This window comes from Aethalodelphis obliquidens, unplaced genomic scaffold (assembly GCF_003676395.1).
Source record: "Aethalodelphis obliquidens isolate GAN/ISIS:26980383/991018 unplaced genomic scaffold, ASM367639v1 scaffold10, whole genome shotgun sequence".
Taxonomy (NCBI): Eukaryota; Metazoa; Chordata; class Mammalia; order Artiodactyla; family Delphinidae; genus Aethalodelphis; species Aethalodelphis obliquidens.
In genome coordinates, this window is record NW_020837954.1 from 13940715 (window position 1) to 13952395 (window position 11681).

The following is an 11681-nucleotide window of genomic DNA, read 5'->3' on the forward strand; positions in this document are numbered from 1 at the left end:
AAGATGTGTTTAAATATTTTAATACTATTATTGCATTTTATTTTTCTTCAAACCTTCTTAGTTGATTCAGTTTGTTTCATTTTTATCTTGCAGGTTTCAACTCAGTATCTTTACTCTGCATGGATTTCTATATTTTTTGGCAGAATTCATATCTTCTTGCATCTTTTGAGCACATTACACAATTTAAAAAAAATTATTCCTTTGGTATTTTAGAGTGTTGTCTCTTTTCCCTTATCCTGCAATGGTTTTCCATAGGCCTTAAGTTGCCTTTTTCTCTTTATTCATGAAATGAATATGTTCTTTAAATCTAGAAGTTTATTCTAATATAAAATAAAAAAATTTAAAAAATCATTAAAATTATATGACCTTAAAAAAAAAGTCTAGAAGTTTATGAACTGAATGCGTTTGTGGGCTTCTTTTACCCTGCACTGTTTTCCAGAGCCCTATCTATGGAGTAGGTTGACTTGCCAAGCTCTGAGTCTCACTTCCTGGTTCTAGTAAGCTTTCACTATGGAATCTCTATTTCACTGTAGTGTAATCTTCTTCAGTACCCATGGTATGGTTTTCTAAAATGTTGAACTAATGAAAAGTGTGAAAAGCTGTAGGTTTCTTTTTGTACTGTTTTTATCCCCTATTTATTTTACTTTATATATATATATATATATATATATTTTTTTTTTTTGTGGTACGCAGGCCTCTCACTGTTGTGGCCTCTCCCATTGCAGAGCACAGGCTCCGGACATGCAGGCTCAGCAACCATGGCTCACGGGCCTAGCCGCTCCGCGGCATGTGGGATCTTCCCGGACCGGGGCACGAACCCGTGTCCCCTGCATTGGCAGGCGGACTCTCAACCACTGTGCCACCAGGGAAGCCCCTACTTTATATTTTTAACTTATTTTCTTAATGGTTACCTTTGAAATTATAATTAACATCCCAACATAATAATCTGATTCAGGTTTATACAACTTAATTTCAATGATATAAAAAATTTGCTCCTGTATAGCTCTGTTCCCCACTCTTTGTGATGCTGTTGTCATGTAAATTATATTTTTAATGCAATATGTGTCCATCAACACATATTTATAATTATTGTTTTATTCATTTTTCTTTTAAATCAGATAGGAGGAGAGAAAAGTTACAAACAAAAATTTTATTTGTATTGTCTTATATATTTACCTATTTACTTTTACCAGTGCTCTTTATTTTTCATGTGTATTTGAGTTATTGTCTAGTGTCTTTTCATTTCAGCCTGAAGACTCACTTTAGTGTTTCTTGTAGGGCGATTATATTATTGACAAACTCTCTTAGTTTTGTTTATTTGGGAATATCTTCATTCCTCCTTCATTTTTGAAGGATAGTTTTGTTGGATTTAGAATTCTTGGTTGACTTTTTTTTTCTTTTAGCACTTTGAATATGTCATCCCACTGCCTTTTAACCACCATGGTTTCTGATGAGAAATCAGTTGTTGATCTTACTGAGGATTCCTTATAGGTGTTGAGTTGCTTTTCTCTTGCTGCTTTCAAGATTTTCTCTTTGTTTTTGAATAGTTTGACAGTTTGGTTATGGTGTGTTTAGCTTCTTTGATATGTAGATGATTTCACAAGGGAAATTTTCTGCCATTATTTCTTCCAATATCCTTTCTGCCTTCCCCTCTTCTTTTGGAACTCCCATTTTGCTTGATGGTGACCCACAGGTCTCTAGGGCTCTGTTCAGTTTTCTTCATTACTTTTTCTTTTTCTTTTTTTTCCTCAGACTGAATAACCTCAACTGACCTATTTTCATGTTCACCAATTTTTCTTCTCAGTCTGCTCAAATTTCTACTGAGCACCTCTATTGAATTTTTCATTTCAGTTAGTGAACTTTTCAGAATTTCTATTTGGTTCATTTTTATAACTTCTATTTCTTTATTGATATTGTCTGTTTGATGAGACATTATTGTCATACTTGCCTTCAGTTGTTTAGACATGGTGATTTAAAGTCTTTGTCCAACATCTGCGCTTCCCCAAGGATGGTTCTTTTGATTGTCTTGTTTCCTGTGTTGAGCCATACTTTCTTTGTTCTTTGCATATCTCATATTTTTTGTTATAAATCGGTCATTTAAAATAATATAATGTGATAATTGTGGAAATAAGGTCCTCCTTCTCCCCCACCAGGGTTTGTTGTTGTTTTGCTGTTGTAGTTCTTATTGTTATCATTTAAAAAATTTTAGTGGCTTTCTTGAACTAATTTTGTAAAGTCTGTATTTTTAGTCATGTATGGCCACTGAAGTCTCTGCTTGCTAAGCTTAGTGATCAGGTGATGACTGAATATAGATTTCCTTGAATGCCTGGAACCAATGTCTTTCAGTTTTTGCTAAGGGGCTCTTTTGTGTGTTGGGACACACCTTCAGTGCCCAGGTAGGCAGTTTAGAACTCTGCACTAGCCCTCACTTCCAGCTTAGCTAGAGCCTCAAGGTCAGTCAGATGTGAAAACTTAGGGCTTCTAGGTCTTTTCTGAGCATGTGCACAGCCCTTGGTATGTACTTCAGTGCAGTGTAAGCGCCTGACAATTAGCTTTTTTGGTTTTAATGTAATTGCCTAACATTAAACTTTTGATTCCTGAGGCATCCAATTCAAAGACATCCATCTTGAATAAACACATTGCCAGCTACACAACTAGATTAAGAGCCAGACCACCTCACCCATGAAGTTCCCCCTTTTGGAAATCTCTGGTTGATCTAGATAACTGACTGCTTGACTGAACACTTTGATTCCCACCCTTATGTTTTAAATTCATCAATAGCGAGTGAACCTGTAAAACCCTGGGCACCCCACCCTTTATACTAATAAAGTCAGAACGCCAGGTCCATTCTCCCTCCACCCCCTTCTCTCTATCTGCCTGTGATCTCACTGTGTGGCCCCAGGTATGCTGTGTATCTTTCAGGACTCATAAATAATAAGCCTGACTTTTCAAAGTTCCCAGATGGTTTTGCTGAGGTATACCTTGCAATCATAATGGTGCCTCCAGTCAGAGAAATGTCTGTGGGGCCTTGACACAAATAGTATGAGCCCAGTTGAGTGCTCACAAGCATTTCTAGGTGATAGCATCACTACTGATAGGCTGAGACTGACTCAGAACAATCAAACTACACATTTATATGGCCTAGTCACTCAAATATTTATTTTATTGTTATCTTTCTTTTTCAAGGCTACAGCTGAGCTGGACAGAAGAGTATGGGAATAGAAAGTTACAACAGTAAAAAACTAATTGTTCTTACTGAGATTCATTAGTCTTTGATGAACAAGTGCTCCTTAGGTTACTATAAGTCTTTCAACAATAAATTATGAGGCACAGAGATAAACAAGAAAATATGGCCCAGACACAGAAAAAAATTAATAGAAACTGACGTTGAAGAAGGACATTGGACTTATTAGACAAATACTTTAAATTTTCATATATTTTTGTCTTCATACTTATTTTATTGGGTAGTTTGGAGAGGCTATTTTTGGCCATTTTGATGCCCTTTTAACCTGGCCTTTTGTGCTCAACACAATGGTTTTGAGATTCATTCATTTCATTGCTTATATTAATAGCTAACGTTTATTTTGAGAAAGGGATCTTAACTTGTTATTGCTGGTATGAAATTTCATTTGTTGAATTTGTTAGACGTGCCTTTTACCTCTACTCTGGTCTGATAGTTTTTCAATTGATTTTCTTTTTTCCACCAAATATATGGTCTAATTAATATATTTCTAGTTACTTTTAACTCAGAAATAGGTTGAATTTTATTGATGATTTTTGTAAGCAATTATTGAAAGGATCATATGAATTTCCATGTTAATCTGTTAATCTCATAAATTGGCAATGAGTTATCCATCCATTCTGGGAAAAAATTTCCTTTGTCAAGATGCATTGTTTCTAAATATGCTGATTAGTTAGATTTGCAAATATTTTAATTGGGGATTTTTGCATTTATGTTTATAAGTGATGTAAGCTGTAGGTTTCTTTATTAAGATGTTTTTATCCATTTTTGACATTTTTATGTTACCTACATTAATATGTGGAGAAATATCTTTTTTTAATCATGATATATTTCAATTGCAGAACACATACTCTTCACTCAGATTTTTCAAAATTTATTTCTTTTTTTACCATATTCACTTCAGATTGTTTAAATAAATAGAAAATTACAAGTAAAGTAGAGGCCCCCTTCCTTTGTAGCTCTTTCCAGTAATTCTCTTCCACCTCAGATGTGAACAATATCCTGAATTTGGTGTTCATTGTTGTCATGTTTTTATACTTTAATGATGTATTTATAAAGCTAAAAGGTGGTGAAGAATTTTTTGTAGGATTTCACATTTAAAATTAGCTGTTTAGTTTTTATATTTGTAAAAAGTGTAGTCTCTGGAGCCAGATAGTCTTTGTTTGAAATATCTAACTATAATAGTGAATTTTTCTGCTTCTGTTTTCAGTTCTTTTAGTTTTTGTTTTATGCCCTTTGTAGCTTTGTTGTCAGTGCATACTATATGTCTTCTGAGGCACTTGACTCTTTTTTTTTATTATGCAGTGATCCGATTTTTCCTTCTAATACTTCATGTTTTGGAGTCTGCCTTGTCTGATATTAATATAGCCATGCCAGTTTTCTTATGCTAGTGTTTGCATGTTATATTTTCCTTCATCCTTTTACTTTTAACCTATTTGTGTCTTTATACTTAAAGTAGGTTTCCCATAGCAATCATATGGTAGGATCTTGTTTTTTCTGCAGTGTGACAATCTTTGTCTTTTAATTGGAGTGGTTAGCACCATTTACATGCAAGTATTGATATGGTTGGGTTTGTATTTATATCTTGCTATTTGCTTTCTGTTTGTCACATTTGTTCTTTGTCCCCTTTTTCCTCTCTACCTGCCTTCTTTTGATTAATTTTTAGCATTTCATGCTATTTCATACTGTTAGCTTATTTACCTTTTTCTTTTATTGTTTTAGTGAGTGCTATGGGGTTTACAATATGCATATTTTAACTTATCCCAGTAAATCATATATAGTATAAGAAACTTATAGCTGTATACTTCTTTTTCCCTTCTTCTGTTATTGTGATCTCATTTGTGTATACTTCATATCTATACAAGTTATAAATCTCAAAATATATCATTTTTAATTTAAACAGTCTATTTTCAAAAACTTCAAAAAGGGAAAAAGTCTTTTTTATTTACCCACTTTTTAAATCATTTTATCATTTATTTTCATTGTGTGCATTCAAGTTTTACTCCTTCTGCTTGAAGAATTTCCTTTAACATTTTTTGTAGGGCAAGTTTGATGGCAATAAATTTTTCACCTCGTGTTTGCTACAAAAGTATTTCACCTTCAGTTTTAAAAGATATTTTTTCTGGATATGGTATTCTATGTGGACAGTTGTTTTCTTTCAGTACAGGTACTCTAAATATGTTGCTTTATTGTCTTCTGTCTTGCACTGTTCTGACACGAAACCTGCAGTATTAATTTGTGGTAATTAGTTGCCAGTAATTCTTTATGTCTTTGTACTTATTGTTTCTCTGGATGCTACTAAGACTTTTTCCTGTATTACTGTTGTTTTTTTCTTTTCATTTTGATTATAATGTGCTTGGTGCAGTGTTTTTTGTGTGTTTTTGCTTGTGGTTCATGGAGCTTTTTGCACCAGGGGTTTATAGTTGTTATCAAATTTAGAAAAATGTTGGCTATTTTTTGTACAAATATTTTCTGCTCTCTTCACACCCTCCTTTCTGTGACTCTAATTCAATATATGTCAGTTTGACTGTTAATTTTGTTTCAATTTTTATTTCTGTAGGTGATTTATTTTGTATGGTTTCTATTGCTATGTCTTTAAATGATCTTTTCTTCTGCAGTGTTTTCTCTGATATTTATGCCACTCAGTGAAATTTTTATTTCAGATAGTGGACATTTTATCTGGACATTCCATTTGATTCTGTTTTTTATCTTACATTTGCTCCTCATTATGTTTACATCTTTGAAATTTATAATATTTATGTTAGAAGTTTCAAGATCCTTATTTCTTAATTCCAATGTCTCTGCCATTTCTGGGTCCTTTTCTGTTTTTTTCTTCTGGTTATGTGTTACATACTCATGCCTCTTCATATGACTAGTAACTTTGATTAGGTGCTGAACATTGCGAATTTTACATTGTAGAGTACTGGATTTTGTTGTCTTCCTTTACAAAGGGTCAGAGTTTGTTCTGTTAGGCAGTTAAGCTACTTGAAGATCAGCTTGATCTTTTTAAGTATTACTTTAAAGTATTGTCAATGTCCAGAGAAGCTATTACTCTAGGACTAATGTATGATCCATCTGAGGTTTGTAATGAATGTATTGGGTTGGCCAAAAAGTTCATTCGGTTTTTTCCATAAGATCTTACGGAAAAACCCAAACAAACTTTTTGGCCAACCCAATACCATGTATTAAGAATGTCTGGTGGGAGATCTAATGACTCCTAGCACTGTGTGAGCTCTGGGAATTGTGGCTTCGGCTCTTTGGTAATTGCTTTTTTTCCCCCGGCAGTTTTTCTTTGTCTGACCTCATGGGTTTCACCATTGTACAAGCAGATTGGTGTTCAGCCAAAGACTCAAGGATTCTATGCAGATTTCTGGAGCTCTTTCTCTATGCAGCTCCCTCCTCCCCATAATGGGCCCTACAAATTCTACCCTCTTTGTCTTTTCCTTACTCTAATTTCTGTCTCTTTAACTCAGTGAGATACCTGTGCTCTGTGTGATTTCTCTCTCCTTGTGCTGTGGTCTGGAAACTGTGTAAGGCAGAAATCTGGGGTGATTTAGCTCTTAGCCTTTTTTGTTTCCATTCTCTTAGTCGTTATAGTCTTGCACTGCCTGTTGTCCAACCCTAAAAGAGTTGTCCTTATATTTTGTCTAGTTTTATTGTTATTTTTGACAAGTGAGCAGAAGTAGAAGCTAGTAACCTCAGTTGAATCTTTTTAATTAAGCAAAGTTAGAAAAGCAGTATTTTAAAGTACAAGGAATGCTTATATTTTGCTACTGACATTACTAAAAGGCTAGAGGAGAAAGGGACCTTAAAAAGTCATGAGCATCCATTTTAAGGATGATAAAACTGAGGTAAAGGGAAGCAAGATAACTTGCCTGTTGCTGTCTGGTCTGTGACATTACAATTTGTGCAGGAGCTGGGTCTCTATTCCTATTCATTGTTGGACACTGTAGTGCACTGTCTTTTTACCACTGCAACTGAGTTGAGGATATATCATAGCAATTAGCATTAGTAATGATAAAAATGACACTAACAGTTCTACCCATTAACATTTTTTAAAAATATTTATTTATTTGGGTGCGCTGGGTCTAGTTGTGGCATGCAGTTTCTTGCCGCGTGCGGGATCTTCGTTTTGGTGTGTGGCATCTTTAGTTGTGGCATGTGGGCTCCTTTAGTTGTGGCATGCAGGCTCTTAGTTGTGGCATGTGGGATCTAGTTCCCTGACCAGGGATCGAACCCAGGCCCCCTGCACTGGGAGCACGGAGTCTTAACCACTGGACCACCAGGGAAGTCCCCTCCATTAACATTTAAAGTATATTTATATTCCTTCTCGCTCTTGGTTAGATTAAATTTTACTTTAGATTTTATCTTTCTTGTGCAGCCATTTAAAAGCAGTATTTTATGGTATCTGATTTAATATTACCTAATTGTCTTATTAAATCTGATGATATATCTATAGAGCCCAGTAATTAAAAAAGCCTTAAAATTGGAACAATAGGCACAATATTTTTATTGTATCTTTTGTTCTATATTTCTCATTTACTGCATCATATTGACTAGCATTTTACTGCATTGAAGAATATGTCTCAGTGCTTTTTAAAATTGACATTATTTTAATTGTTTTCTTTTTCTCCTTCAAGGATATTTCTTTAATGGGAAAAGTGTACTGGCCAAAAACACCGCAAGTGCAAGCAGAGCAAGGACTGCAGGTAAGTATTAAGGAACCTGAAATGGTAAAGTCTTTAATAAAAAATCCTCCTTGCCTATATTGAAGTAATAGTCTGCTTCTGTTGCTTGAATGTTTATCTAGAGAGTTAAAAAGATTCTCCTCTGCCTTATTTTAGAGGCGTGTTTAACTGTAAGCACATCTAATCTAATACCACATTGAGAGTCTTGGCGATTATGGCTCACCATTGCTGCCTATCATAGACCTTCGGAGCTAAGGCCCCAAACTCATTTCAGAAGGAAAAGATTTTAACAATTCTTCTCGTCTAAAGACATTTAGATCTAGAAGGTAGCTGGAGAATTAATTAAAAATTATTAGCTTCTAAGAAAGCATCACCTTATTCTTTATTTACCTAGAAGAATTGTGAAAAGCAATTGACAAGGGGCATATTTTGTAGAGAGATATGGACACTTGGTGACAGAAGTTTGTTTCAGAAATAGAACTTCCTTTTCATCCATCATTGGCAAAATACTTATGGGATTCAAAGCAATCTGGAACACATTCCTTGTGAATGGGAAGTGCCTCCCTGTGCGTAGAAATCCACATTTACATAAAACAAATGATGGCACGATGATCCTTCTTTTACAAAGGATTTGTAAAATGGTATCATTAAATAACAAGCTCCTTTATTTCCTGAAAATATGATTCCACACACATAAAAATTCAGATCACAATTCAGTTTTAGGATAATATATCATGTTTAGAAAATGTATTGAATCTTTTCTTTTCACAAAAATCGTGGATCCTGTAATGTTAGAGTTGCCACAAATGGTTGACTACTAGAGTTTGAGATGCTTCTGGGTTGAGATCATGTATTTTTCTCCTCTGTATTCTCATCATCTGTCTCAAGACCCAGGATATATGGTACAATATGTGGATAAATCAATTTTGAAGCCTTACCACATATGCTATGGGCTTAAAACTGATATCTAGGGTAGCTGCCTCTAGGTGACACCATTTACAGGTAGATATCAAAACCTCTGAACTGTAAGTTTCTAATAGGTATAGTAAACTGATAATACAAGATCAGTTAGGTTCAGAAAAATAGAAATCTTCATTACTAGGATAAACTTGACTTAATACCATTCACTGAATATTCATATGAAGTATTAAGAAAAGATTATTCCATTTTGAAGGAAACTATGAAAAGGCCAATTATCAGATACCTAGCTTATACATCATCTTGATTATTTAGAATAAACATTTAAGCAAAAATATAATTGCTTTGTAATTCTGTAGGAACCATACCCTCAGCTTTGACATTTACAAGCAATTACTGGACCTCTTCTGGTCACTGGCTTTTTAAGAGGAAGCTTCCCACTTCCGTACATGTATAATACTTTTTAAGCTGATACCTGGCCATGGTAAAAAAGCTCCTCTGTGGTATCTTTAATTCCAAACACATTTTTTGGGTACCTGCTCTGTGCCAGAGAACAGAACTCTATCTGTTCATTGTACCTATCCCTTAGATGCTTCCTGGACTGAGATTGGTCTGTGCAGCACTGGCCAGCAAGCACCCATCTGGAGAGGGCCTGCTCTTTCTAAGTGGTACCAGGCACCCTACCGTTACAGCATGGCAGCCTCAGCTGTGAGCATCTCAGTGCCACAGGCCAGAGTGCTCTTAGTTCTTTGATGTAATTTATTTTCTTTTAAAAAAGAAAAACATTCTTTTTTAAAAAAAAAAAACATTTAAAAACATGTTTTTCTTTTAAAAAAGAAAAACATTCTTTTTTTAAAAAAAAAAACATTTAAAAACATTCTTAATACAATATCTTTCCAAGTACCCACCATTTTAAATCTAATTGTTTTTGAATCACCATGGAGAATGATTTCCTCTCATACTTACCAAAAAAATCAAGGAATTCATTCATTCCTTTTCCTGTGATGTGGTGAGCATTGTTTTAGACATGGTTGATACAAAGATAGAAAATACAGCTCTTGCACTTGAGGAACTCACTGTATAGAGTAGGCCAGTATATAAAGAGACAAAGTACAATACTGTTTAATAAATATTCTAAATAGAGACTAATTACATAGTAGAGAAAAAATGTATATAATTTCCTTTCATTCATTCACAAATAATTGCACAAGTTCTACAATGTTCTAAGTGCTTGAGGTATAAAAGACAGGTGAGACACAATTTCTTTCTTAAGAAATTCTCAAACTTGAAGGTTTTGAAGTACTCAAAATTTTTGGTCTCAGGATGGCTTTAAACTCTTAAAAAATATTTTAAGGACCCAAAGGAGTTTTTGTTTGTGTGGATTCAATCAACCAATATTTACCATACTAGAAACTGAAACTGAGAAAAACAGAAATTATTTATTCATTCATTTAAAATAATAACCAGCCTGTTATGCATTAACATAAAACATATTTTTAGGAAAAGATAATGTGCAAAACAAAACAATTCAGTGAGAAGAGTAGGATTGTCTCACACTTTTTGCAAATGTCTTTAATATCTGGTTTAATAGAGAGCTAGATTCTCATATCTGCTTTTGCATTCAATCTGTTGTATGTGTTCTTTTGGTTGAAGTATATTAAGTAAGTCTAGTCTGATACAGATTAGAAGGGGCTCATTTTAATAACCTTTTTTTTACATAGTTATGGATGGTCGTCTTTGTTAATACACCAAAACTCCACAAGTGATAGTTTCTTAAAGATTAGTTGCAGTGGAGAATCTGAAACCAGATAAATGAACTTATTGTGTATCATTACTTTAAAATTAATTGATCTACCTTGCTCCTCGAACAGACCTTTAACTCCCTGCATGATTTTGTACCTCATGTGTTAATTACTTGAAAAGTATTGACTCACTGTTTTACTCCTCAGTACTTTTTCATCATCAATGTAAATGTCAACACAGTGAAAAAGGAAAATAAGCCTTAATATTGTTATGAAAATAGTTCTGACATTGTAGATTCCCTGAAAGGGCCTAAACTGTCAGGAGTCTGTGGAGCACATTTTGAGAACCAGTAGTCTACTGTGTGGGCTAAAAAAAGGGTAAGAGAGTACAATTTGGATTCAGGTTGTTTAGGTTCAAACACTGTCCTGCTACTTAGTCTCAGTATGACCTTGGGCAGGTTACTTAACTAAGCCTCAGTTTCTTCATCCATAAAATGGGATTACAGAGAGTTCCTCTACTTCATGGAGTAGTGGTGAAGATTAAAATTAAATGAGATAATGCTCATATATGTTGACAATTATAGTGATGATTACTTAGATGAATGTAATATAGTGTGATATATGCTAAAATAGAGCAGGCCACAGGGTAGTGATAAGATCACTAATGGCTTTCTGGGTAGGCAAGGCTGGCAGAGTTTTGAGAGGGTCAGTTGAAGCTGGAGGATTACCCTTTCCCTCTCAAGTTTTTGAAGGGTGGAACCTTCATCTATTCAGTCTCCCCAGCTAGACCCTGGTAGAGTGTGTTGAGGAAGCCAGGAGCAGACGGGGTCAAAAGAAAGGGAGTGATGAACAGTTCCAAAAGCTATGGAACATAAAATGAATGAGTTTGTCATAGGTAGACAATATAGGCTCATAACACATGTTACCCTTGTGTAGCTATTCTGCCATTTTATGGAAGGACTTTTTTTAACCCCTGTTTTACCAATGAGGAAAATGAGACTAAAAAGGGTTTAAAGTAACTTGACCAAGATTACACATCTATTGATAAGACACATCCAGGATTTGTATTAAGTCCTGTCTTGTTACAAAGCT

General features: G+C 34.5%; 1 protein-coding gene across 1 annotated transcript in view; it reads left to right on the forward strand.

Moving 5' to 3' along the window:
* Positions 1-11681, forward strand: part of TTC6 (tetratricopeptide repeat domain 6) — a 208006-nt gene that overhangs the window by 64689 nt on the left and 131636 nt on the right. Inside the window, exon 3 of the mRNA XM_027111731.1 lies at positions 7882-7974. Within this exon, the coding sequence (XP_026967532.1) occupies positions 7882-7974 (93 nt within the window). The remainder of the gene's footprint in view (positions 1-7881; positions 7975-11681) is intronic.